Below are 27,945 nucleotides of genomic sequence, written 5' to 3'. Positions count from 1 at the left end.
AGGGGGTGCCTTGGTGTTGCTGGCCAGTTGGGGCAGCGATTTGGGGAGCAACATCCCATGGCATAGCCGCCCTTTGGCACCCTGTGTGTGAATTACAGGTGTCCTCATGCAGCACAGTGACTCGCACCTCAGTGTGACCTGGCCTTTGTGTTGATTGGAGTGGGAGGCAGGCATGGGGGCTGGGGCAGGAGGCACAGCTGGCTGCGGGTGCCTGAGGCTGCTGTCTCTGGGAGGGCTTCTGGGAGGTGGTGCGATCGGAATGTGTCTCAGAGTACAAACCTGGTTGCGTGGCGAATAGGAACATGCTTTAGGCAGAGGAAGCAGTGTGGGCAGAGTCCTGGGAGCTGGGGCCAGGTGCAGCAGGTGGGAGGGACATGAGGCCAGGTCCCCTCGGTCCAGCAGAGAGTCAACCCAGGCATCCCTAGCACACGCATCTGCTGGTTTCCAGGCGCGGCTGCCGTCCTGGCGGTGTGTGTGGCTGTCATCCTGGTGGTGTGTGTGGCTGTCGCGTTAACCACGTTCTTGATGGTTTGTTAGGCAACTTTTCAGCATGGCTGGCCCTCCTTCCCAGTTCCAGAGCAGCATTCTTCCCTTGTGCCTGCACACCACCCCGCTGAGCCAGGCTGAGAACCCTGGCTTCCTTCTGCCTGCTGGAAGCCGGAGGTCTTACTTGGTGGGAGGCAAGGACGCAGCTCAGTGCTGACCAGGCTGGGCTGGGTGGGGTGGCCAAGGACCCCACCTGGTGGGTGCAGGGCGGGGGTCTCTGGGTGGGGGTTTTCTTTGGAAAGCTGGACTAGTCGTGCCCTGCATGTGGGAGCTGGGTCGTGGGGCTTGGAGGTGTGTGTGAGAGGGACGGTGGTGAGCGGAGAGTGACCATGCCCCTCTCTTGCAGGGAGCCCGAGCGTCATGTTAGGGTGAAGCAGAGGAGCTCAGTGCTGAACATGCTAAGGAGGTTGGACAAAATCAGGTTCAGAGGTCACAAGAGAGATGACTTCCTCGATCTAGCGGAGTCTCCAAATGCCTCGGACACCGAATGCAGCGACGAGATCCCCCTGAAGGTGCCGCGGACCTCGCCCCGGGACAGCGAGGAGCTGAGGGACCCTGTGAGTACCTGTCCTCGTTCCCTGGTGTGGGCTGGGGTGTTGTCCCCATCCTCTGTGGCCGGGCCGCGCGTGAACTCAGGCAGATTCGTGTCCTGCCCATGCTGGTCAGAGACGGACTGGGCCTGACTCTCCATCTCACCTGCCCCCGACCCTGCAGACCTTTGGGGCCGGGGTGCTGCCAGGCCCAGCCTTCTGTGTGCCCAGGTCTGACCAGCGACTGGACTGGTTTCCTCACTGGCTTTTCTGGGTGGGTGGCAGATTTTTCACACACGTGTGGCGCAGAAGCCTGACATGCAGACGGAGCAGGGCGCGCACTGTCTGGAAGCCGCTGGTGCCTGGCTTGTCTTCTGGTCAAGCCGAGGTGCACGTTCCAGCCCCCAAAGCTGGCTGAGCCCAGCCTGGGCCCTCGTCAGCCACGCGGAGTCAGGGCTGGGCCTGTGGCCAGCTGGGGGGACAGCAAATACCCATGGAGCACCTCAGTTAGGCCCTGGGGCCTGGGTGGGAGCCAGGTGGGATCAGGCCCTGCCTTGCGGAAACTTGCATTTGGTGGGGGGCGGGGCGGGTCCCATAGCATGGTGGGCTGGGTTCCCTGCGGCCCCTCCTCTGGCCCAGCATGGCCTCTAGCACCTCCCAGTGTGCACCCACCATGTCCAGCTGGTTTCCTCTCCCATCCCCTGAGCCAGGTCTTATCCCGGTGTGGCTTGGGAGCACTGGCCTCCCCTGGCTCCTCGCGTTGCTAATGCTTTATAGCAGGACAGTGACTGTGCGTTGCTCTCAGCAGGAATTAATAATTTACCGCTGCTGCTGCTCTCTCGACGCTGCCCAATCAGGCAGAGGGGGCCGCTTGGCTTCCTGGGGCGTCACCACAGAGCACGGAGCGCCCAGCCTGCGGGATTGGCCGTCCCCAGGCAAAGGTCGTGGATGGTCCTGGGAGTGGACCGTGACCCTGGCGGGGTGTCTGCCCTTGTGCGGGTTATGTGGCAGAACGGCAGGGGCCTGCTCTCACCAGAGAGCTGTGTTTATCCGCCTCTGGCTGGGGCTGGCACGGAGGGTGTGGGCCACGATTCTCCGATGGTGGTCTTTGTGCTGAGTGGTGGGTGTCTCGGAAACAAAAATCTCCCTCCCCACACACACATGGTTCCAAGCTCAACAGGGAGGGGTGACAGGGATCCCACGCAAAGGCCGGAGTGGGGCTGTTTCCCCAGCTCCCTATCCGCCGTCGGTCTTTCCTGCTCCAGGTGCTGTCTAGGTAGCAGCCCTCCCGCCTGAGGGACCCTGTGAGTACCTGTCCTCATCCCCTGGTGTGGGCTGGGGTTTCATCTCTGTCCTCTGGCCGGGCCAAGTGTGGACTCAGGCAGATTTGTGTCCTGCCCAGGCTGGTCAGAGACGGACTGAGTGTGTGCGTGGTGTCTGAGGGGCGGATGGGGCTGGCATGGGAGGAGTGGGTGGTGCAGAGGGTCTCCAGGGCCTGGCCTCCGGGGATCCTCCCCAGCCGTTGACCAGCCACGAGGCCTTGGCAGGCCACACAGTCCAGCAGTACCTGCCCATGGCGTTTTGGTGCAGGTCACAGCTGCTGTCATGGAAGAACATGGGAACTGGCACCTGGTGCTGCCCCTCCCTGGGATGGTCCAACAACCAGCCTGGCCAAGGGCCTCCTGCCAGGGGTGGTCTCTGCATAGAGCTGCTGGCATAGTGGGACTGGGCTGCCGGAAGGTTCTGATACCAGTGCTGGGGCCTTGTGCTGTGTGGCAGGTCGGGGCTTTGGTGTTGGTGGAAGGCGAGGTTTGCGCAGGAGGTGACTCTGGAGGCTCAGTGCCTCCAGGACCAGGCCTGGCTTCTGTGGCTATCAGGGGAACATCGGTCCAGCCCTGGGGCGCCTGTTGAGGTGAGGAATTAGGAGAGCTCGTGGGTGTTTATTCTGGGACTGTGATTTAGTGTCCTGTGTTTGGATGGCTTTGCTTGCCAAGGCTGTTATCGGGGGAGAGCCTTTCCCTGGGGTTGCCGTGGTCCTGGACATGCCATGGTGGGTGAGCTGGAGGGCTGGAGTGAGGGGGCAGGTGCAGGGTTGCAGGTGTTGGTCTGGTTGGATCAGCAGGAGGTAGGGCTGCAGGATTGTGAGGGTCTTCACCTGGGGCAGAATATCTGGATTTGGGGGGCACCAGGGAGCCCCTGCAGGGGAGGGTCACTGTCAGAACTGGCTGTTCCAGGGTGATTGTCTAGGGAGTAGCTTGGAGAATGTGACTCCGGGGGGTGGCAGAGGGTATGGTGCTGGTGGAGTTGCTGGGGTCACAGGAGAGGCAGGCTGTGGTCTCGACCAGCTCTGGTGGGCAGGTGGTGGTCCATGAGGCATAAGGGGGCTTGAGGGGGCATGTTGAGTTGAGAGGGAGCCCGCCGAGGAGGGTCAAATGCTGCAGAGGCCAGGGCAAGGTCAACCTGTGGACTGGGGCTCCCCTTCCTCAAGGCTATGAGGGGCTGCAGGGAGAAACCACCGCAGGGACTCGGACGTCCGGAATCCCAGGAGATTCCCAGTGTGGGCGAGCAGGGCCTTGCTTGGGGCATCGTGCTGAATGGAGGTCAGGCACTGACTGCAGAGACCAGGCTGAGCCCCTTAGCTGTTTAACCTGGACCTGAGCCTCGGTGTCCTCAGCTTTTAAGGAGGACGGCAGTCTCGTCCACCCCCAGGCCTGCTCTAAGGATTCAGTGAGATACTAAGTGAAACGTGCGTGGCTGGCATCTTGCTTGTGGTTAGCTTGCAGGGAGCTGTAATTATTAATGACCGTGAAATATTGATTCGCTAAACCCTCCTCCCGGTTCCAGGGCTCCTTTGCGAGGCCTCATTCCTGTAGCATGTAGACGCTGCTCCCGGCCAGGCTCACGAGGCTCCCCGGGTGGGGGGCTGTGCAGCATTGCCCTGCTCCTTCCGAGCCCCCTCTCATCAGCCTTCTTCAGACATGCAGCCTCCCAGAAACATCCTGAGATCTGGGCTCAGGCACAGAGACCTTGGGGGTTGGTTTTATAACAGCTTGATCGAGATGTTCCCACCCAGTATACAGTTCACCCACTAAAAGTGTGCGATTCAGGAATTTCTATTAGTAGTGTATTCACAATGCTGTGCGACCTAAATTACTACAGTTTTAGAAGGTTTTTAGCACCTGAGAGAGACCCCATTCCTTCAGCAGTCACTCCCATTTCCCTCGGCCCCCAGCCCCGCCAGCCGCCAGCCTGCTTTCTGTCTGTGGATTTGCCCATTTGGGACATCTCAGATAACACGTGGCCTCGGGTGACTCTCCTTTGCTTGCATAAGGGACTTGAGGTTCATCCATGCTGCAGTGTGCATTGGTGCCGCCTGTTTTTTTTATGGCTTAACCTGTTTTGTCATATGGTCAGGCCACATTTTCTTTTTCTTTTTTTTCTTTTTTTTTTTTTTTTTTGAGACAGTCTCTGTTGCTCAGGCTGGAGTGCAGTGGTGTGATCTCGGCTCACTGCAACCTCCACCTCCCAGGTTCAAGCGATTCTCGTGCCTCAGCCTCCCAAGTAGCTGAGACTACAGGCACACACCACCACATCCAGCTAATATTTTGTATTTTTAGTAGAGATGGGATTTCGCCATGTTGCCCAGGCTGATCTTGAACTCCTGAGCTCAGGCAATCCACCCGCCTCGGCCTCCTAAAGTGCTGGGATTACAGGCATGAGCCACCATGCCCTGCCTGTTGTCTTTATTCATTGATCTGTTGTGGGCACCTGGGCGGTTCCCACTCTTGGACTGTGATGATTAAGGCTGAACGCCTGTGATCGAGTTTTTGTGTGCACGTGTTTCCATACGGTCTCGCTGGGCCATGCAGAGACCCGAGGTTTCCCTTTCCCATGATCCACCGTATTCTCCCGTGCAGCTGTGCCATCCTCTGTGCCCACCGGTAGGGTCTGAGGGTTTCCCTGGAGGGGCAGGTTCAGACAGGAGCCCGCCCTGCAGCCTGGGGTGCTCTGACCGCCTCTCCCAATGCTCCAGGAGCTCTTCCGTGGGGGGCCCCAAACAGCCTCACTCTTGGCAGCGGCTCAGGATTTCACCCTGGGATGTTGTCTCTTCAGCTCATCTGTCCCCACTCAGGGATCGCAGGTGCTTGTGGCTCTTAGCGTCCATCACTCCTGGCAGCCTGGTGCCCATGTGGGCTGCGACACCCTTGGTGGAAGTGCTGGACCGAGTGTGCCTGTGTGGTGGTCCTGGCAGCTGTGCGGTGTACACTCCATAGCCCCGTGAGGGTCGTGTGCCTCCGTGGTGTATGCTCCAGAGCCCCATGAGGGCTGTGTGCCCCCACCCCGGCCTCCGCAGCGTGCCCTCCATAACCCCATGAGGGCTATGTGCCCCCACCCTGTCCTCCGTGGTGTGCACTCCATAGCCCCCTTGATGGCCATGTGCCCCCACCTCGGCCTCTGCAGTGTACCCTCCATAGCCCCACGAGGGCCGTGTGCCCCCACCCCGGCCTCTGCAGTGTACCCTCCATAGCCCCACGAGGGCCGTGTGCCCCCACCCCGGCCTCTGCAGTGTACCCTCCATAGCCCCACGAGGGCCGTGTGCCCCCACCCCGGCCTCCGTGGTGTTCTCAGGCTTTTCTCTCCACCGCCCTGAGGGGCGAGACGGCAGTGCCGAGTCTGTAGGTTGCATGGCTTTTTTTATGCAGGAAGTTGGTCATCTTTGCACACATGTAGGCTTCATTCTTTTTATTTGTTGTGGTAACATACAAAGCTTAGAATGCACCGTTTTCGTTTTCACTGTCAGCATGTAGTTCAGGGGCATGGAGCACATACCCTCTGTTGTGCTGCCATCACCACCTCCACCTCCACCTCCACCTCCACCTCCACCTCCAGAACCTTTCCTCATTCCAGACTGAGGCCCAGGACTTGTCACACGCCAGCTCCCTGGGGGGAATTCCTCCCTGCCCCACCCTGGCAGTCTGCCAGCCTGCATTCTGCCTCCTGTCTCTGATTGTGACTCCTGGGGACTGGGGATGGGTGGAACCTCACAGCCCGTGTCTTTTTGTCTCTGGCTGCTGTCACCGAGCACCATGTCCTCCAGGTGTGCTCACCTTCATTCCTGCTTCCTTTTGTTGTGGGCTGTTTGTGTCCTGGGACAAAGCGGCTGAGAGTAGAACCCAGACCTGCTTCGGCGGGGAAGGTTGGAGGGGCCCTGGATGGGCCTGGGGGGCCCACGAGGCTGGGCTGGGAAGGGGAGGTAAAGGCGGAAGAGACGGGTGACTGTGTGGCCAGTGCTGGCTGGAAGGAGAGGTGGCGAGGAGGAGGTGGGCACGCTTAGGGCTGGGGCAGCGTCTGGGGTGACCCCCGACCAGGAGGCAGGAGATGGGAGACGTCCCCAGAAGACCCATGCCCCATCTTGAGAGGGCTGCAGGTTTCAGTTGAGGCAACAGTTGGAGAAAACAGTTCCAGAAAAGCCGAAGAATTGAGAAATGGCCGGGCCCGGCACTCTGGTTTTATGGTGTCAGCGCCACAGCCTTGGTGTCCTGCACCCTTGGGGTTCCGAGTCCAGGCCTCTGACTCCAGCTCAGGGTGGCTCCTCTGGAGGTCTGAGAAGGGATCAGCTGGAGGGCCCCACAGGGCTTGCAGAAGGATTCAGACCCCAGCATTTCAGGGCAGCACCCCAGGGCCTTGTGTCCCGATAGTGGGCCCCTTGTCCATTGGTGAGTCCCACAGAGCCAGTCCTCACCACCCTGGTGTCCAGGTGGCTCCCAGCTGGGCTGCGGAATCCCAGGACTGGGTGGAGACCATGGGGCCCAGCCTTCGTGGACCTGGAGCAGCTGTTGGAGACAGGGTTGGTGCATGTGGATGGAGCCAGGTCACCCGCACAACGCTGCCTGTGCTTGCTGGGGAGGGTGCTGGGCGTGGCAGAGCTGAATTTTCCGCCTCTGCACTGGGCAGAGCTTTTTCACGCAGGCCTCTGGCCCCTTGCCACATGTCCGTTGTGGAGCCCCACACAGTCCCCCACCCGGTGGGGATGGGGATGGGGATGGGGATGGGGAGGGAAGAGCACACTTATTTGCAGGGCTGAGTGGGCAGAGGCAGATGGGAGCCTCCAAGCTCCTCTCCAACTCCTCAGCCTCCGGGAAGCAGCCCTGCCCAGGCTGACGTGCTAGAAAAGGGTGGCATGGTCCAACTGTTTTCCCCAGGCCTCCCTGAAAGCGTGCCACAGCCCAGGCTCCTCAGAAGCCAGGGGGCCCCAGCTACTCTGGTTCCATCCCTCTGCCCGCCCGTGGGCCTTCCTCCCCTGCCCCCAGTGCCAGCATTGTCTGTCCTCCTTGTCCCAGGTGGGTACTGTTTGGAGTTGGGGCGCTGGGACGTTTCCCGTGGCAGTAGAGCTGTTTAAAGTATGGCTCCCTGTCCTGCCCTCCCTGGGGAGCCCCCCATCTAGTGAAGGTGGGGACTTGGATGAGGCGACATGGATGCCCGCCCTGTCTTCGTCCCTGACTTCCAGGCAGCCTTTGCTCACGTCTCTCCTAGGGAAGGGCTGGCTGCGTGGGGCTGTTTCAGGGGCTGCGTGATGAAGGCTGCTCCTGGCCCGGGAGCCCAGCAGCTGGGGGCTCTGGCCGGCTCTGCTTTCTCCACGGGTCGATGTCCTTGCCACTGCTGCCAACAGGAGTCCCCAGGTGGAGGAGGCCAAGGCCACTGGCTTCCTGGGGACCCCAGCCTGCCTTGTCACCAAGAGGAAAGGAGTCCTCTCTCTCCAGCATCACCTGAGAGAATCCCAGGAGGAATCCGTTATGGGAAAGGCCACCCCTGGTTCCGAGCAGGGTGTCCATGGGGTGTGGGCAGGAGGCGGGCTGGGTGGGCTCCGGGGGTCCCGGCTGTACAGGGGGTGTTTTCTGTCCTCAGCGTGGGGCTGGGACCTGGGGTCCTTGGTGGTTGTTTAGGCCACCTTCCTGGTTAGAAAATTCATGATAAGCACTGAGGTCTCCCAGGCCAGGCCTCCATCATCCTGCATGGGCCACGTTACTCCTGGGCCACCCTCTGGCCAGGCTCACCCTTGGGTGCCCATGTTCTCAGCACAGTTGAGGGGGAATAGGCCCGCTGGCCCCAGGCACACACCTGTCCTCTGCACCTGCAGGGAGGCGTTGTCAGCAGAAAGAGTAAGCAGAGTATTTGGAAAATGTCTCTTGAAGGTGGGCCCTGCCGAGGGCAGGGGGAGTGTGGGGGTTCCCTCGGTGGGGAGCGAGGCTGCAGAGGTTTCCGGCTGCTGGGTCTCATTTCAGCTCAGAGTTTGTGACCTCCTTCTTGCGACAGGCACGTTCCTGTCTCTGACCTTGCCTTGCAACTGCTGGGGGCAGGGTGGCTAGGTTTGACTCAAATGCAAGGAAAATGGCGAGAAACTTCTGGAAGCTACGTCGATAAGAAACCTAAGGAAGGGGAGACAGAGGAGAGGAAGCCGTAGGTGTGCATGTCCAAAAGCCAGTCCAAGGCAGACTCAGCGAAGGGGCAGAGGGTGTGCCCAGCTGTGCAGGAGCGAGGGTGGACGAATGGCAGGAGAAGGGGCAAAGGCAGGCGCCAGGTGCCAGCCTGGTCCTCGGTCCTCGGTCAGGGGTCCCGGAACTGCCCGAGGCACGTGGGGGCAAGTGGGTCGGGGCAAGCACGTAGCGCGTGGCCCGCAGTTTCTGTGTTTAAGATCTTTAAAAATATTCATAATGGGCTGGGCACAGTGACTCACACCTGAAATCCCAGCACTTTGGGAGGCCAAGGCAGGTGGATCACCTGAGGCTAGGAGTTCAAGACCAGCCTGGGCAACATGGTGAAACCCCGTCTCTACCAAAAATACAAAATAAAATTAACCGGGTATAGTGGCAGGCGCCTGTAATCCCAGCTACTTGGGAGGCTGAGGCAGGAGAATCGCTTGAATCTGGGAGGTGGAGGTTGCAGTGAACCGAGATCACGTCACTGCACTCCAGCCTGGGTGACAGAGTGAGACTTCACTGTCCCCCCCCCCAAAAAAGAGAGAAATCATAATAGAAAACATTCAAAACATCCCACACACTTGAACTAGAGAGCAGCGGCTGGGAGCCCAAGCGTCCTTTGTCCCTTCATGGTTGGTACCACCCCGGCCACTCCTGTCCTGGGGAGCCGTGTCCTCCCTGCCCCCCCCGGCCACTCCTGTCCTGGGGAGCCGTGTCCTCCCTGCCCCCCCCGGCCACTCCTGTCCTGGGGAGCCGTGTTCTCCCTGGCCCCGCCCCCGGCCACTGGATGACTCTGGAGCAGGTCCTAGGCATGTTCTCATTCTGTCTGAAACACACCAGGGTCTGTGTCTGAAAGGTGAGGACTGGAGAGAAACCGCCCAGGGCAGTGCAGGGGGTCTGGCTGCAGGCTTTGCAATGTGCCTCCTCCTGGCTGCGTGTGGGGGCACCCAGGCCCCTGCCCACTGAGGTGAACCTTTTCCAGGCTGCCAATGTCAGAGCCACCTTCATGGGGATGTTTAGCCCCTGGTGTCTGTCCTGGGGCCCCAGCTGGGGTCCTAGTCTGTTGGCACCTGCGTCGTGAGCTTCCCAGGTCAGCTTGGAGCCCCAGACCCATGTCCGCTGCTGCGTCAGCTGGAGCACAGGTGGGTTTGTGTGACCTCCTCGGGACTCTTTTAGAGTTTCTCTCCTGGACGGGTGCTTGGGGGATCCCAGCTCCCAGCACCTGGGCTCTGCTGGCCTCCCGGAACAGGCGTCCCATGTTCCTCATCTGTCAGTGCTGGGATAGACCCCAAGCAGCACCCACAGGGTCCCTCCAGAGGGCAGGACAGATAGAATCACCCTGCCTCTGCTCACCCCCTGGGAACTCTTGCCCAGCAGCCGAGTAGCTGAAAGTGTGGGAGGTCGGGCACCCAGAACAGGGCAGCCACAACCAGAGTGCCCCACCCAGAAGCTGCTGGTTTCTGAAGCCAGCGCCTTCTTCCTGGGCTATGGCCACAGCGTGGGTGATACATGTGTAAGGAGCCACTGCAGTGCTGCTCCGGGCGGCCCCGTCAAAGCCTCACGTCCATTACCTGGCTCTGGAGGAGGAGGTCTGGGGACCCAGGTGGAGAAATCGGGTCCCTGCCGTCCTGTGGTGGGGCACTCACTCGTGTGCTGTCTCTCACCAGGTCCCTGGCAGGATGCAACATGGAGGGTGACTGTGTGGCATCCAGTGTGGGGCCCAGGCAGGCCTGGCTGTGCCGGGCGTGGTCCCTGCTTTCTGTCCCATCAGCAGGATGTGGAGCAGCCGCCTGTGCCCAGCCCCTGGGCTCCAGGAATCCGGCAGCGGTGGCCTGTAACTCGAGCCTGTCCTGGCTCACTGGGGCTGTGAGCTGGGGTTTTCGTGGAGCAGACAGGACGACAAGGCCGCTGTTTGGAGTTTGCTGTGGCTCGCTGGGGCTGCGAGGTGCGGTTTTCGTGGAGCAGACAGGATGACAAGGCCACTGTTTGGAGTTGCTCACCTCGGTTCCAGCAGACCCTTCTGCCCGGGGGCCAGTCTCTCCGATCTACTCGATGTGGCTCTTGGAGGCACCCCCAGCCTTCACTCAGATGTGAGGGCCTGGCTCTGGCATGGCCAGCTGGACACACGGGGCCAGCACAGTTCCAGGATTTTCTTCTGTCTGCAGCCCTAGGAGATCAGAATCACTACCATCAAGAGACGAAGCACCACTCCTCCAGTTTACATTTTTAAGATGTTTCTTAAAGTCAGCCTTACAAGGGCTCTGAGGACATCCACATTGTCTGAGCTATCCCTGCCCCCAGCAGAGTCGGCTGGGTGGACAGACACGGGTCTTATGCTGGGGGCTCCATCGCCCCATCTGACTGTTGCGTCATCCCCATGTCCAGAGACTGCAGCTGCTGGTCCCTTTCCCATGCCACTGCTGCCATCCTGGGGTCCCGGGCACCTCTGGGGGAACCGAGTGGTACAGACCCAGGGTGCCACAGGTGGCCACTCTGAGCTTTTGGTGTTTTTCTTCTAGGCTGGTCCAGGGACCCTCATCATGGCCACAGGAGTCCAGGACTTTAACCGGACAGAGTTTGATCGACTAAATGAGATCAAAGGTCACCTGGAAATTGCCTTACTGGAAAAACACTTCTTACGTGAGTACCAGAAAGCGCTTGGAGGGGATGGGACACGCTGGGTCAGGGGTGGCTGAGATGAGGGATGTTGTCTTGCCCAGGAGCTGGGTCTGATGGAGACCCGTGCTGGCTCCATTGCTGGACAAGAGCCCTGGGCAGCTGTGGCTCTGGCGTGGCTCTTTGGGCTGTGTGGTCCCGGCACAGCCTCGGCCCCTGCGTTTGAGCCTCCCTTGTGGCCCTGCTAAGCTGGCACTCAAGGTTGCTCTGCAGGGGCTGGGGGCATGGGGGCCTTTCCCCCGTGGGGTAAAGGAGAGTCTCAGGGGAAGAGGAGTGAAATGTTCTGAGAAAATTGTAATTATTTCAGTGAACTGGTCCCTTGCATTCCCAATGGGTAGCTCAGACTTTTTCAGAGCTTTTGGAAGGATTCTGAAATCTTGCGTTTGTTCTGGTTGGTTTGTGTGTCCAGGAGGGAGGTGGGCAGTGGGCTCTCGTGTCCCCTGGCCTTGGCTAGGCGTGCCCGGCTTGCTGGGCTTTGGGCTCTGCAGCAGTGAGAATGGCAGAGATTCTTATAGGAGGGGCTCGCAGGCTGGGCCCCACTTGATGTATCGCTCTTGAGCCTTTCTCCCCACCTGTGTCCTCCCTGTTGTCCAGATGTGGAAACTGAGGCACAGAGGATTCACTGAAGTCACCCTGCCATGAGGTGACATCTCACTAGTAAGGGGCCACTTACCAGTAAGACAGCGCCAGGCAGATGAGTCCCAAAGTTCCTGCCAGCTACCCTGCTGTGTGTGGTTTTCACAGCTGACACTATGGTGGAATTCTTGTTATTACGCTCCTGTGTGTCCAGAGCCGGTCACTTGTAAACCACATGGAGCCCCCAATTGTGAGAGGCAGGGGCTTAGGACCCGAGGGGGTAGGTCACTCCTGTGTGGGTGTCGTGCCCAGCAAGGGTCTCTTCCATGCTCTAGACCAGACAGTCGGTGCCTTTGCCAGAAGGGCTGTCGTCTGGGTGCCCCGTCCGTGGTTACCAGTGCTGTCATGTCAAGGTCGGTCCACAGGGCCTTGTGGGTTCACCTGGCAACAGGCCAGAGCATGATAGTGAGCCTGTGTGTGTATGGCACTGGACCGTGTGTGTGCTTAGACGGTGGAATGAGCTCTGTGTGCTCGTGTTTGCGTGGCCATGGTTAATGGTGTGTGCATGAGTGTGTGTGTATGTGTGTCTCTATGTACAGCAGTGGTTAACTCGGCGTATGCGTGTGTATGAGTAGTTAACCATGGTAGTAGTTAACCGTATGTATACAGACAGTGGTAGTTAACCCTATGTGTGCGTGCATGTGCGTGTGTGCGTGCATGTGCGTGTGTGCAGTGGTGGTTAACCCTGTGCGTGCATGCACATGTGTGGCAGTGATTAACCCTGTGTGCACGTGTGCAGTGGTAGTTAACCCTATGCGCGCGTGTGCAGTGATAGTTAACCCTGTGTGTGTGTGTGCCCATGTGCGGCGGTGGTTAACCCTGTGTGTGTGTGCACGTGTGTGCAGTAGTTAACCCTGTGTGTGCGTGTGTGGCGGTATTTAACCCTGTGTGTGTGTGCGCATGTGTGGCAGTGGTTAACCCTGTGTGTGCGTGTGCAGCAGTAGTTAACCCTGTGTGTGCGTGTGTGGCGGTATTTAACCCTGTATGTGCGTGTGTGGCGGTATTTAACCCTGTGTGTGTGTGTGCGTGTGTGGCAGTGGTTAACCCTGTGTGTGCGTGTGCAGCAGTAGTTAACGCTGTGTGTGCGTGTGTGGCAGTATTTAACCCTGTATGTGCGTGTGTGGTGGTATTTAACGCTGTGTGTGTGTGCGCGTGTGTGGCAGTGGTTAACCCTGTGTGTGCATGTACAGCAGTAGTTAACCCTGTGTGTGCGTGTGCGGCAGTATTTAACCCTGTGTGTGCGTGTGCATGTGTGGCGGTATTTAACCCTGTGTGTGTGTGCGCGTGTGTGGCAGTGGTTAACCTTGTGTGTGCATGTGCTGTGGTAGTTAACTCTGTGTGTGCATGTGCAGCAGTAAACCCTGTGTCTGTGTGCACATGTGCAGCGGTGGTTAATCCTGTGTGTGTGTGCATGGGCCTGTGTACAGTTGTGGTTAACCCTGTGTGTGCACGCGCGCATGCCCGTGTACAGTTGTGGTTAACCATGTGTGAATGTGTGTGCCCGTGTGCGGCAGTATTAACCGTGTGTGCGTGTGCATGCCCATGTGTGGCAGTATTAACCGTGTGTGTGCACATGTGTATGTCCATGTGTGGTGGTATTAACCGTGTGTGCGTGTGCATGCCCGTGTGCGGCAGTATTAACCGTGTGTGCGTGTGCATGCCCATGTGCGGCAGTATTAACCATGTGTGTGCACATGTGTATGTCCATCTGTACTCTTGACAGCTTTTTCAGGCCCCTGAGGACTGGACATTGGTCGTTCTGAGGACAGCTCTGGTGACAGGTTGTGGCTGTGCCGTGGAGTGACTCAGTCTACTCACGAGTCTTAGGTTGTATAGAGCCAGCCTGGGCAGAGAGGGGCTGGGCCCCGTGGGCTGCTGACAGGGTTCGGTCCTCCCGATGACCATCCTGGCGACCTGCCGCCTGCAGCCTCGCCAGTTTGCAGTGGTGGCTCTGCTGGAGTTGATGGAACTCTGAGAATGGAGAAGCCGGGCTCCCCCTGGGTGGTGGCAGCAGGGAGCTGGCCCTTGGTTGACTGTCCAGCAGGGCCTGTGCATGGAGGGTGTGCTGTGTGGCCCGGAGAGCATCGCTCGGCAGACCCTAGTTAAGTCGTTAACCCCCAGAGGCTGCCTTGTCCGCTGAACCTGGCGAACTGCCTTTCTGTGAGTCAAAGGGGTTGAATATTGGTGGTTTTTCAGTCACGGGGCAGGGGGTCGACGTTTCACTTTCAGGGAGCAGGTGCTCTTGGCGCAGAGGAAGGATCTGTGAGCATCAACAGGGACCCTCTGCTGGGGCCCGGGAAGCTCCAGGAGAAGGGGCGAGCTGGCATGTGGGGTGGAGGGATGGAGGGACGCCTGTCCACGCACATTCACTTTGAGACTTTGTTGATACAAAGTTGCAAAATGGAGACAGCAGAACCCACAGGGCTACCTGTCACGAACAGAGCTGCTGGCGTCCATGGACCAGCACTTGTGACTGTGTCCTCAGCATTTGCCAAAGGAGCATCTTCTTTTACCCCTTGGTAGCTCATGAAGTAAAAGTGTTGGGTTCAACTCTGACAGCCTGTGGGGTGGTGAGCACAGGGATTCTTTTTTAATTACAGAAAATTTCAAATGTATCCAGAAATGGAGCAGAGTGTCATGGGCCTCCCTGGTTGAAACCCACCATTAGCCGCAGCAAGATTCCAGACCAGGCAGCTTCCCTGACACGCCCTCTCCCTGCCCACTACGCGCTCCCCGTCCCCTCCCCCTCCTGCTGATGTTTTGGAGCAAATCCCAGCCAGCATCCTCTCATTTCAGCTGTAAATATTTCAGTGGGTAGCTCAATGTGTTTTAAAAACAAAAGCCACAAGTCTAATATCACAACTGAAAAAAGCAAACAGCTTTTCGTTAATACCATCAGCTGTCCAACTTAGGCTCAAATTTCCCTGATAGGGAATGAGCCGTTGCACTCCAGCCTGGATGACAGAGTGAGACCCCATCTCTTAATATTTTTATTTTATTTTATTATATTATTTATTTATTTATTTAGAGATGGAGTCTCACTGTCACTCAGTTCGGAGTGCAGTGGTGCGATCTCGGCTCACTGTAGCCTCTGCCTGCCAGGTTCAGGCGATTCTCTGGCCTCAGCCTCCTGAGTAGCTGGGATTACAGGCGCCCGCCACCATGCCTGGGTAATTTTTGTATTTTTAATGGAGACGGGGTTTCACCGTGTTGGCCGGGCTGGTCTCGAACTGTTGACCTCAGGTGATCCACCTGCCTTGGCCTCCCAAAGTGTCAGAATTACAGGCGTGAGCCACTGCATCTGACCCCATTTCTAAATAAATAAATAAATAAATAGGAAGGAAGGAAGGAAGGAAGGAAGGAAGGAAGGAAGGAAGGAAGGAAGGAAATAAATAAATTTCCCTGATGAGGTCTCAGATTGCTTTGCAGCTCTCTCTGAATGAAGAGTCAGATGAGGTTGGTGTGTTGTGCTTGGTGGTGTCTCTCTCCAGTCTTGACCCTGCAGGTTCTCGCATCACACTTTTTGTCCTTGGTAGACCAGGTCACCTGCTGGACAGTCTCTGCTGTGGACTCTGCTGAAGGTGGCCTAACATGGTCCATACCCTGTGCTTCCCGGTCGCGACGGGGTTGGGTGACCCTCCGGGGACGATCCCTCTGGTGGTGGTGCTGTGTGCTTCCATGAGGCGGTCTCTGTTCAGTGTCACAGCTTTGATGATTATTGCTCAGAGCCATCATTTCATTAGAGGTTGCAGAATGGTCATTTTCTACTTCCGCCATTCCCTTTCCATTTGTTAGCTGACACATTTCTGAAAACAAACTTGCCTTTGTCTGCCGTTTGGCTCCGCCGAGGAGTAGTTCATAGACGAGGGGCGGAGTGCATGGTTGGAGTCCCCCCTCGTTTTCCAGTTTTCAGAATAATGAGTTGCATTCTCTTCTGAGAACAGCCACCAGTGAGGGTGTTGGGCTCTCCTGGGGTTTTTGGGATTCTCATGGGACAGTGAATGTAAACATATTTGGCGTGTTTTGATAATTCTGATTCGTATCTGATTAATGCTCAAATGGTTCTGCTTCTGGGCCTCTTTCAGTTGGCTTCTGAGAGTCCTTTTGACACAACTCAGTTGTCTGAGTGATTCCTTGCTTTTTGGTGTGACCAGATACCCCAGGCTCATCACCAGTCCTGGAATTGACCATTTCTGAAATAAAGCCCTGGTTCCTTTTGGTGGCAGCAGATGTTGACACACTCCATGGGGATCCTAGGGCATTGATGGCCGCTGGTGACCTGTTGTCTGGACCTTCTCAGTGGACAGGGCATGGGCCTTAGGATTTCATACAGATAATTCTATGGGAATTCACATCTAGGACTCCTAAGTGCCTGTTTAACCTCATCGGACTTTTTTTTTTTTTTTGAGACGGAGTCTCACTCTGCAGGTCAGTTATCAAAATCACGAAATTAACACTGATACAATGCTATTATCTGGCTGAGATCTTATTCCTACCTCACTATTGTCTAGTAATGTCCTTTGTAGCAAAAGACAGTTCTGAGTTGCGATAGTTTCATGCCTCTTTTGTCTCCTTTCACCTGGAGCAGTTCTTTCTTTGTTTCCTGATATTGACATTTTTGAAGAGAACAGGTCAGTTATTTTGCAGGCTGTCCTCAATTTGGGTTGGCCCTGTTTCCTCATGAAGAGACTCAGTTCATGCGATTGTGTCCGGGTGCCACAGACATGATGGTGTGTCCTTATGTCACATCGGCGGGTACATGATGCCATTTTGTCCCATGATGCATGATGTAGAGAATTCTTTTTTAAATTAAATTTATTCGTACAGCTATCTAAAATCGTTTCCATGGTTCCAAAGTCAAGGTATATTCAGAGAAGTCGAGTTTCTCTTCTTGCACCCCGCCCCCATTTCCTTTCTTCGTAGATAACCAGTTTCCTTCTAATTTTACACTGTATTCTTCCAACTGAAATTTTTTATAAGCATGAGCATCTATATTGATTCTTACCTTCCTGCTTAGATAAGTGTTAGGGTGCTCACACTTTCTGCACACTCACATTATATCCTGTAGGTCACTCCAAAATGGTACACAGAGATAATCCCTGTTCCAGGTTACACCTGCCCCTGTTCCGTGTTACAGCTGTCCCTGTTCCATGTTATATCTGTCCCTGTTCTGGACCTGCCCCTGTTCCAGGTTACACCTGTTTCTGTTCCATGTTACATCTGTCCCTGTTCCGGGTTACACTTGTCCCTGTTCCAGGTTACACCTGCCCCTGTTCCGTGTTACACCTGTCCCTGTTCCGTGTTACACCTGCTCCTGTTCCAGGTTACACCTGCCCCTGTTCCATGTTACACCTGTCCCTGTTCCAGGTTACACCTGTCCCTGTTCCATGTTACACCTGCCCCTGTCCCCAGTTACACCTGTCCCTGTCCCCAGTCACACCTGTTCCGTGTTATACCTGTCCCTGTCCCCAGTCGCACCTGTCCCTGTTCCATGTTACATCTGTCCCTGTTCCATGTTATACCCATCCCTTTTCTGGGTTACACCTGTCCCATGTTACACCTGTCCCTATCCCGGGTTACACGTGGTCTGGTTCTGGGTCACACTTGTCCCTGTCCTGGGTTACACTTGTCCCTGTCCTGGGTTACACGCATCCCTTTTCTGGGTTACACCTGTCCCATGTTACACCTGTCCCTGTCTCGGGTTACACCTGTCCCTGCTCTGTGTTCTACCTGTCCCTGTTCCAGGTTACACCTGTCCCTGTTCCGGGTTACATTTATGTCCACAGTGTGACTGTGGCGTGGCTTCATCCACTTGTCTACTTGTTCCCTGTTTTTTTTTTTTTTTTTTTTTTTTTTTTACTTTGTTTTATTTTTGAGACAGGCTCATTCTGTCACTCAGGCTGGAGTGCAGTAGCACTATCCTGGCTCACTGCAGCCTCGTCCTCCCAGGCTCAAGCAATCCTCCCACCTCAGCCTTCTGAGTAGCAAGGACTGTAGGCACATGCCACCGCACCTGGCTTTTTGTGTGTATGTGTGTGGAGACGGGGCTTCACCATGTTGCCCAGGCTGATCTTGAACTCCTGGACTCAAGCCATCCATCCGCCTCAGCCTCTCAAAGTTTATTACAGGTGTGAGCCACTGTTCCTGGCCTTGCTTATTCCCTGTTGATGGACAGCTGTACTGTCTCCAGGAGTACAGGATGTTAGTAGTTGCAGGTAGTTCTTAGCGGGCTGTCTGCACCTGGAGGATACGGGATGAGCTTGTTTTTATACCCCAAGCATGATGTCTTGGGTATAGTGGGAGCTTGGTGAATGGAGGGATTAATTGCAGATTAGTTGGAGTTTGCCCAGCAGAACCTGTGCCCTGTCCCATTCTCACACCCATCTTAGTCCCCAGAAGGATATAGAATGTAAGAAAGGACATTATGTAATCTGGGGACCCACAGGCGTATTTTGGTTGTCACTAAGCCAACATCTGTGTGCTGCTGTGGCTATCCCTGCCTCTCCTGACCTGTAGGAGGGAGTGCTGGCGTAGAGAGCTGTGTTAGGAGTCAGGACCCAATTCTAGTTCTTGACTCAGGCACTGGTTAGCAGGTGGCTGTGAACATTTACCCGTTTGGGGCCTCAGCTCCCCCACCTGTAAAACAGCTAAGTGGTCAGTGTTAAAATTCCACTCCATTAGTACCTTCTCTCAGAAAGCAGGGTATTATTCCTCACGGAGGAGAGGAAATGGCCCAAGTATGCCGCAGCCTTCTCTGATGATTACATCCTGAAGAGTACATTTTCCTTCAAGAAAATGACACAGGATGAAGACTGTGAAGTTGAAATGGATTTTGGCTCATGGCTGAAGGCAGGAGCCTAAATTTGTTAAAGAAGCACATAAATAAATTAAAAGCATCATGCATTTTTATGTAGCCCCAAATGCATTTCGGTTGCTAGTGCTTTTTGAGCAGCGGTTGCCGTGCACGCGTGTGCATCTGTTGGTCACTTGTCACCTGCCGCGCGCAGGCTCTGGGAGGTGAGATTCCCCAGGGCTGTAAGGTGCACACACAGCCTCTACCCAAGGGCAATGTGATGCGGAATTTGGATTTTGGGGGGGACGTGCTTCTGAGGACCCGCGGGGCCAGGGAGCTCCTCCTCCTGGAGGCTTGCCGGTTGCTAGACTGTGTGGGGGGCCTCGTGACTGCCTTTCTTCTTCCTGTGTTGCTGGGGAGGGCTGCAGATGCCTCCTGGCTGAGCTGGAGGGTGCTCCCCTAGGCTACCACGCCCCATCTCTGGGCATGGGTACCCTCATAGCGCCAGACACGGGTGGATTCCTGACAGATGCACTCAGACAGGCAGTGGCAGTGGTTCCCCAAGAGTGGGACTTGGGGAGAAGGTGCCTTTTCCTCCTGAGCCCCTGATGCTCCTGGAAGCTCCCTTTCCTGCTGTCACATACAGGGATCAGGGTGGCCGGCCCTTAGGCCATGGGAGGTCTTCTCGAAGAAGCTGGCAGGAGGGGCCAGCCATCTGCTTCCTGAGGCCTGCAGGGCTTCCTCTGAATGCATAGCTTTAATGGAGGGGTCCTGGAGGAGAAGGGAAGTTTCTAGGTGGCTGTCCTGGGTGATTCAGAGTGAGGAACACCTTCCTTACCATTGAAGTCTTCTGCAAGCAGAGGGGTCTGGGGAGCTGCCAGCTGCCTGCTGGTGAGGGTGTCCTTTTGAAGGCAGATGGAGACAGGCTTAGGTGTGGGGTTGACTCGAAGTCTCTGGACTTGCCTCTTCGGACCTGGGCCTGTGGGTGTGGTTCTTGACTCAGGCCTTTTAAACTCCGCTTTTACGGTTTCTCCAGTGGTGAAAAGATAAACTCTGCATTAGTCTGTTTTCACGCTGCTGATAAAGACATACCTGAGACTGGGCACTTTACAAACAAAAGAGGTTTCATGGACTTACAGTTCCACATGGCTGGGGAGGCCTCACAATCATGGTGAAAGGCAAGGAGGAGCAAGTCACATCTTACCCGGATGGCAGCAGACAAAGAGAGAGCTTGTGCAGGGAAACTCCTCCTTATAAAACCGTCAGATCTCATGAGACTCCTTCACGATCACAAGAACAGCACAGGAGAGACCTGCCCCTGTGTTTTAATTACCTCCCACCGGGTCCCCCCCACAATATGCGGGAATTCAAGATGAGATTTGGGTGGGGACACAGCCACACCGTATCAGACTTCCAGGGCCAGACACCCGGTTGGTCTGGTCTGCTCTAGAGTGACCTGTTTAATAAGTGATGACTGTGAGCGGCTGACCCAGACCTACAGAAGGGAGCAGACAGGCAGAAGATGAAGACAGGTGGCACTGAGACAGCGACGTGTCTGTATTATATGGAATTTCCCTAGGAAAAAACGAAGTTGGCCCCCAATCCGTGTTTCTCCATCACTTGCATTGCCCCATGAACACCCGCCTGCTTTTTAATTACACATTGTGGATGTTCGGCCCTGGGATCCTTCGTTGCCCAGGACAGATCTTTGAGTACGGGGTGAGCTGACCCGCCACACTGAGTTCCCGGCCCCGTCCCTGGAGCTCACACCTCAGAGGAGAAACCCCTGATCCTGCCAGCGGGGGGCCTCCTCCCTGCTGCCCCCAGGGGCTGGGGTGAAGTCAGAGAGGGAGCCTGAACACGCCTGCCTGTGTGTTTTGCGATGGCTGCAGGTCCTGGGTTCAGCATCGTCATCTGACAGGTGTTTTGGATGATGCCTGTGTTGAATTCCATGGGAAGTGTTAAGTCAGGAACCACTGCCCACCTCTGTGACCTCTCTAGTCAACTGCATCCTGCCCTGATGAACACATCCCAGCTCCCTGGCCTCACAGCCGAGGTCCTGTGTGCAGTGGGTGAGACACTCCCCAGGCCAGCAAGCCTTCCCGTCCTCTGCACCTCATCTGTAGATGAGGCTGCATAGCAGAGACAGGCTCTCTAGTGGCACATGCAGAGTACTGGTGCAGCACCTGGTGTGTCCTAGTGTCCCAGCTCTGTAAGGAGACCCTTATTTGTCACATTCATCTACCACCTAGACTCATGTGGGAGGGAGTAAAGGTAGCTGCTGCCTTATCTGTGACTTCCAAAGGCTTGAGCCCAGAGCCTGACAGCTATTGGATGCTCAGCCCACATCTGCGTGTATGTACATATGGATGGATGGATGGCTGTGGGTGAGTGGATAGGTAGATGGGTAGACAGGTGGGTGGATGGGTGGATGGATGCATTGCTGGATAGATGGATGGGTGGATGGATGAATGGATGGAAGAGTGGACATGTAGATGGATGGATGGGTGAGTGGATGGATGGATGGATCAGTGAGTAGGCAAACAAATAGGTAGATGAGGTAAATGGGTGGATAAATCGTGGATGGATGGATGGATGGGTGGATGAACAGACAAGTGAGTGGATAGATGGATGAATGGGTAAGTGGATGGATGGATGAATGGATGGATGGGTGAGTAGATAGATATATGGGTGGGTGAATGGGAGAAGGGATGGTTAGATGGGTGGGTGAGTGGATATGTGGATGGATGGACATGTGGGTGGATGGATGGGTGATTGGATGGATGGATGCATCAATGAGAAGGCAAACAAATGGGTAGATTAGGTAATGGGTGGGTAAATGATGGATGAATGGATGGATGGGTGAATGAGCAGACAGATGAGTAGATGGATGCATGGATGGATGGATGGATAGGTAGACAAATTAACTAATACGCTGTTTCCTCCGCTAGGCATGCCCTTTTGCACATACTTTAAGGCCTCACTGGCCACCTCCCAGAGCTCCGGATGTACCTCCTTCCTCCCATTCTGTCTGGTGTTTGGTCCCAGGCACGGTTTTATCTGTGCCACCTTTGCTTCCTAGTGCCTTGGGGCCTAGAGTCACCAGCTGGAAGTGGAGTTGGGGAGTGTCCCTGATTGCCCCTAGCCCACACTCAGCAGGGAGCAGGTGCTTGGCAGAGAGCCTGTTGCTGTGGGAAGGGACTGGGGGCCCGGAGGGCTTGGCTGCTGGGTGCCAAGTGCTTGGTTGGAAAGGGAGGTTGCGGGGGCGAGGGATGGCACGTGCTGTCAAGCACACGCCTCTCCTGGCTCTGTGCTGGGCCGGAGCCCCAGAGTCCAGCCCACAGGCTGTCAGATGCCACGTGCCTCTCACAGGGAGAGCTAGGCATCGGTTTCTGAAAACCAGCTCTCCAGGTGAAAACCCTGGCTGGGATCCTGGTTCTTCTTAGTTGACATGGTAAAAATGTCAGTGCATTATTTGTCCACCCTAGATCCTGCATTGGTGTCCTGAAATGTACCTAAAGCGGTGGTCGGCCAGCTCTGCGCGTAGCAGCCTACGACATTAGGGTGTGATGTGCTTGGAAGGTTGCTTCTTCCTAGGTACTGACCAAGACGGTGTTGACAGTTGATTGTTCAGTAAACATTACCTCTGCACATAGCAGTAAATGACACCGCAATAAATAAATGTTAGGGAGAAAATGCAGGCAAAACTTGACCATAAAAGCAAGGCATTTCTTGGAATTTTCTGTTTTCCCTGAGCAGGTAGGGCCACGGGAGGAAGGGGTTGAAGGGGCTGCCTGTGTGGCGACTGTAGCTGAAGCTGTATTCTGGACTCCGCAGTGTGACTTGCAGCTGGGTAATTCGATGGAGGGAATGCCTGTCTTTTAGAAAGATCCTGCGGTGATGGCGGGAGGGCTGAATTGGGCTGGGAGAGTTCAGGTGAAAGTCCAGGGGAGGTGGCCAGGTGGGACCTCTGGGGGTGCAGGCCTCTGGGGGTGCGGGCCTCTAGGGGTGCAGGCCTCTGGGGGTGCGGGCCTCTGGGGGTACAGGCCTCTGCCTGGCCAGGAGCAGCTTTTTGGGTGGATCCTGAGTTCGCGCCCCTGGTCTGGTGGGAAGGAGTTTTATTTAAAGATTATCACTTGATTTTTATTTTTGGGTGAGGCAAGGCCTGTTGAATCAGTCGTGTGCCAAGAGGACTCCTGCCTGAGAGATCTACTTTTACAGGTTTAAAAATAGCCGCAGAGCTGCTTTTCTTCCTCCCAGTAACTTCCCTGTGGGCTGGGCGTCGAGGCTGGGTGGAGGCCGGGCCTCGGCCTCACCGTCTGGGCGTGCGTAGGCCTGAGCCGACGCATCTCCTTTGCCTCCCCTCAAATCAGGGTGGCTGTTCACTCATCAGAGAACGTTGTGGGGGGTGCCCCGGAGTGACCGGTGAGGTGGTCATCCCTGCCCTTCTCCCAGACGCTGGGGAGGTGTGAAGGCTGGAGTGGGTGGGTGCACAACCAGCCTGGCTGTCCCGGGGCTTCCTTTAGCCTCTGTGGGGTGATTTGTATGTGCAATGTGTTGCCACGCCAGGCTCTTGTCCTGTCCCGGGGGCTCCTAGTCTGTGCCTGATCTGCTTCATTCCTTGGAGAGTGGTGGCTGGTGCTATCTGGAGTGGGTGGGGCTGCCTGCAGGACCAGAGCCACTCTTCCTCGTGAGCATCTCTAAACCTTGTGCTAGAGCTTGACCCCCGACTGCAAGACGCCTGTGGGTCTGAGGGTCCTTGTAGGCACACAGAGTGTCCCCTGGGCCTCCTTCCATCTTCCCCTCCACCCCGACATATTTTGCTGCCCAATGGTTCTTGTGATAGGTTGGAGTGGGAGCAGGCCCTGGCCCACTGGGTAGCCATGCTGGTTTCCTCATGTGCCATGCACTTGGGCTGCCTCACTTTCTTTCCTGACAGTGAGACGGCCAACGTGCCTTCCTGGGCATTGGGGGAGCAGACCCCTGGATGAGAACTCACGAGGCAGGCACAGATTGCTCGTTTCAGGTGCTCCCTTGGGACTTAGGTTCTAGGGGTCCAACTCACTCCTTGGCCAGGCATTTTGGGTCCCTGGCCTCCCACTGGGTTCCTTGCCATTCGGTGGCTGCTGTGACCAGGTCCGTTGTGCACTCAGCCCATTTCGGCCGGCACTCGACCCTGGAAGAGGCACAGCTCACTGGGCTGGAAACAGTGCCACGGGATCCGCACAAGCCGTGGCCTCTGATGTGGTAGCTCCTCTGCTCCTGCAGGGCCGTGACTTTCTGGTCTGATGTCGCGGGCCACGGCTCCTACCCCCGGGTCTCCACCTGTGACTTGGCCCCGGCAGGTGTGATATCACATGCATCCGGGTGCACCCGGGCAGCCTCCCATCCCTGTGTGGCGTGTATGGCTGCCGCCTGGACACTCACACATGTCTTGCACATGTCTGTGCCTGAGACAAGTGCAGGGGGTCTTGGGAGAGAAGGTGCCCGGTGCTGCCATTAGGATGCGCTGTGGCAGGTCGTGCATTTCTGGGCCGCATGGGTGACTCTGGAACATCCCCTCCATCCCTGCGGTTCACTGTGGAGCTTTAGAGAGGCTCAGTGTGCGGTTTTCTGGTGGGGCCGTCTCGGTGGTGGCACCGGGGAATCCTGCTTCAGGTGCCTTTGGGGGCACAGCTGGAAGTGGGAAGGAGAGAGATAGAGCTGGGGCCACCAGGGACCCCGTACTCCTGGAGGGCTCCTGGACCCACCAAAGGAGGGCTTCCAGTGGTTTTGAGACCCAAGGACTACCAGGGGCAGGAAAGTCCACGCCGGGCCGGGTGGAGGGATGAGGATTCGCTCAGCCTGCCGAGGCACTTGGTTCCTTTACCTGACATGATCATCTCAAGGGAGAGGATGGTTGGCACAATCATGGCCCCACAGAGTGACCATGTCCCCCCAGCCTATGAATGTGGTCTCCCCTGGCAGAAGGGACTTTGTAGATGTGGACGAGTTGCAGACCTTTGGCAGAGATGGTTCTGGACTATTGAGTTGCAGACCTTTGGTGGAGATGGTTCTGGATTATCCGGGGGGGCACAGTCACCACAGAGGTTCTGAGAAGGAGGCGGCAGGAAGGTCAGAGGAGGCCGTGTGAGAGTAGGGTCAGAGGTCACACTGATGTCATTGCTCCCTGGGGGCCACCAGCCAAGGAGCACCGGGGCCTCAGGAAGCTGGAAGGGCAGGAAATGGGTCTCCCCCTACCAGGAGCCTCCAGAAGGAATAGCCCTGCCCACGTCGTGACCTCAGCCCAGGGAGACCCAGGTTGGACTTCTGACTCCAGAACTATAAGAGAATACATTTGTGTTGTTTTAAGCCGCTGTGTTGGTGGCGAGCCATGGACACAAATGCAAAGGTCACCAAGGGGCTCCGTGGCCTGCCCTGTGTGTGGCCTTGCTCCCACCCCTACCCTGCAGGACACCTCAGCCCTGACCTGCGGGGCAGGGAGGCCTGTGGGTGGGGCAGCCCGGCGTCCTTGGTGTCTGTGAGCAGCTTGAGGAGGCCGACTCCGGAAGCCGAGGGAACCCAGAGCCTTGGCAGCAGCCACAGGTTTTCGGGGCCTGGATGGGGGCCGGGGCTGGACGAGAGGAGTCTGCCACGTGAATACCAGCTCAGTCGTTTGCTCTGGGCAGGAAATTGGCCCTCCTGTTTCTTTTCTTACTCGGGGAAGAGAAAGAAAAATTGATGATGGGGAATTTGCATCGCTTTTGTCCTGTGGAAAGATACAGCTGTGCTCGGCACACTGCAATTGACCTGAATGTGTCGCTCCTGGGCGGGAGGCCGGCCTGTGAGATGGAGTCGTGGGGCGTGTGATCATCATTTCAGTCTCTGGAGAGACAGCAGCTTGGCCTTGCAGGGAGCCGTGTACTCGGAGATAGGAGATCAACGGTCAGATGCTCTGGCCGGTTTTGTTTACTTAGCTGTCTTTGTACTGTCAGGAATGACACTGGGCAAAGGTGGGAAGCCTCGTGGCTCTTCCGGAAGCTGGGACAGGCTGTCCGAGGAGCCCTGTCTGCCAGGCTGAGGGGACCGTGCCGCTGGCCGACCTGGGAGCCAGGCGTCCTCTGGGCTCTGAGCAGCGTGGATGGCAGGGCTCTGGCATTCACATTTGTTTGTGCTCTTCAGAGAGCCTGACCCCAGGAGGTCCAGGGTGGAAAGAGGGGCGGCTGCCTGAGGCCCCTTTGACCTCTGAACCCAGGCTTGTGAGTGTGCCTTTTCACACAGGCAGGCACGACGCTGCATCCCAGGCTCCAGGAGGGACCCGTGTCCGCATCCATCCACATCCATCCCTGGGCTGGGACTGGCTACCTTTGGCCAGTGCTCTGCCGCGTGGTGGAACCTGGCTGGCTGCTACCCTTTCACAGCTTAGTGATTCCGGAAAGGGGTGTAGAGGGGAGCCCCATTTAGGAAAATGTGGTTTCCTGTTACCCGTGCAGGGAGGGGCTGACCTATGGGTGGAGAGACATATGGGCTGCCTTGACCTTGACAGGGCCAAGATCAGAGGAGGCGACGTGTGGGTGCTAGGAGTTAACCCGGGAAAGTATCCGAGCCTTCCTACCTTGGCCTGCTCCACCCAAGAGCCCCGCTGGGAGCAAGACTGCCCAGTGTGACTTGTCTCACCTCTGTGTTCCCACGCGGTAAGAGTCACTGCCACAACATGAAGACAGAGGCACGAGATGAAAACGCCCCGTGGCTGTCGCTGAACCCTCCGCAGCTGGCTCCGAATTCGGGACTGAGCCAGGCGGACGCTCCCTTTGGGGAGAAACACCGGCTGATGGGGCACTCAGTTCTTTCCTTTGCTCATCCAATGAGACTTGATTAAGCCCCTACTGTATGCTAGGCACATCAGAAGAGGGGCCAGGAGGCTGAGAATTGGATCCCTTGGAGGTGGCTGGGGGTGGGGTGGGAGGGCAGCGTCCATCTCAGGTGGGCTGAGATGCCCAGGCTCTCCTGGCTGTCGGTGGGCATGTGACCCTCTCGGAGGAAGGGTCCCCAGGCTCCTCTTGCCTCGGGGCATGGACCTGCCCACCAAGGGCTCCAGGGCCAGGCGGGCCCACGCCGTGGGTTCACCTGCTCCATGCTGCTCTTGGGGACCCACCCAGGCCACCCTCTCAGGGCAGGGTGGTGTCCCCTCTGTTCATGGTGGTGTCCCGGCGCTGTGGCAGAATCCGGCATGTAACGATTACCTGAGTATTTCTGACGAAAGCGTGCAAGAGCTGGCCCTCAAGTGGTGCCGGGAGGGCGGAGGGCTGGCAAGCCCCTTGCAAGGTTGGCAAGGGACTGGGTGGAGGTCCCTGCAGGGGGTGGGGTTTGTGGACTCATCACCACGTTAGGGCTGTGACCCCAAATGCCTAAGTCCCCGGCTGCCTCCACTCTGTGCACGGCCTGCTGGTCAGCACATCTGCCCTCCCTGCTAGACACGCTATGTGAGAACCGGCCAAGATCCCCTCCCAGCCACTCTCCCTTCCCCACATCTTGCTGGCTTCTCCTTGGGCTAGGCTGGGTCTTGGGGCTGGAACAGATGGTGACACCGCGGTGGTCCCTTCTCCAGAATCTGTGGAGTGCGTTGGGCACAAGTCAGGAGGCCTACAAGTAATGGAGGGCTGGAAACGTTGCACGTTACCAGGAGGTTGTGTGTCATCTCTGGGAATCCCCACCTAGCACCCAGAGTGGGACTCACGTTGTCCCCAAGAGGAAAGAGCAGGACCCGTGAAGGAAAATGACAGAAGGCTACACTAGATGGGGGGGCTATTGGGGAATTCCCCTGGGGAAGTGGTACTGGGGTCAGGACTGAGGCTGAGGGACACCTTACCCCGGAGGGTGGAAGAGAAGCTTCCTCGGGACCAGGGCCAGCACATGCAAAGGTCCTGGGGCAGGCCCTACCCTGGGTAAATCTGAATATTTTCTGGACATTTGGGGACCTAAAAGCAAGTCTCTGTGGCTTGAGCCCAAAAAGCAAAGATGAGGGGTGGTGTGGAGGGCGCTGAGGCTGGGAGTGGGTGGGTGGGGGCCTCGGGAGGGAGCTTCAAGCTGGGAAGTTGGATTCGTTGCCAGCCCGGTGAGTTCTAAGCGGGAAAGCAACAAGTTCTGGCTTGTGCTTTAAAAGCAGCCTCGGACCTCAGCTTGGAGCCAGATGGGAGGGTGTGCGAGGAGCTGGGAGGCCAGTTAAGAACTTGGGGATGGGGCTGGGGCAGCTGAGAGACCAGCAGAGCGGATGGATCTGGGATCTTGGAAGAAAGAACCCCAGACG

At 56.8% G+C, this 27,945-nt stretch overlaps 1 protein-coding gene across 8 annotated transcripts in view; it reads left to right on the top strand.

Moving 5' to 3' along the window:
* The window catches only part of GRAMD4 (GRAM domain containing 4), a 102,338-nt gene that overhangs the window by 45,958 nt on the left and 28,435 nt on the right, over positions 1-27,945 (top strand). For all 8 annotated transcript variants that reach the window (XR_004052717.1, XM_030915136.1, XM_030915135.1 and 5 more), the window contains 2 exons: positions 893-1,103; positions 11,074-11,194. Coding sequence is in view for 7 of the 8 variants with exons in the window: in XM_030915136.1 (XP_030770996.1) it covers positions 893-1,103; positions 11,074-11,194 (332 nt within the window). In the remaining variant the exon portion in view is untranslated. The remainder of the gene's footprint in view (positions 1-892; positions 1,104-11,073; positions 11,195-27,945) is intronic.

Source organism: Rhinopithecus roxellana, chromosome 13 (genome assembly GCF_007565055.1).
Source record: "Rhinopithecus roxellana isolate Shanxi Qingling chromosome 13, ASM756505v1, whole genome shotgun sequence".
NCBI lineage: Eukaryota > Metazoa > Chordata > Mammalia > Primates > Cercopithecidae > Rhinopithecus > Rhinopithecus roxellana.
Note: the sequence above shows the minus strand (reverse complement) of the source record. Positions and strands in the feature narration are given on the sequence as shown.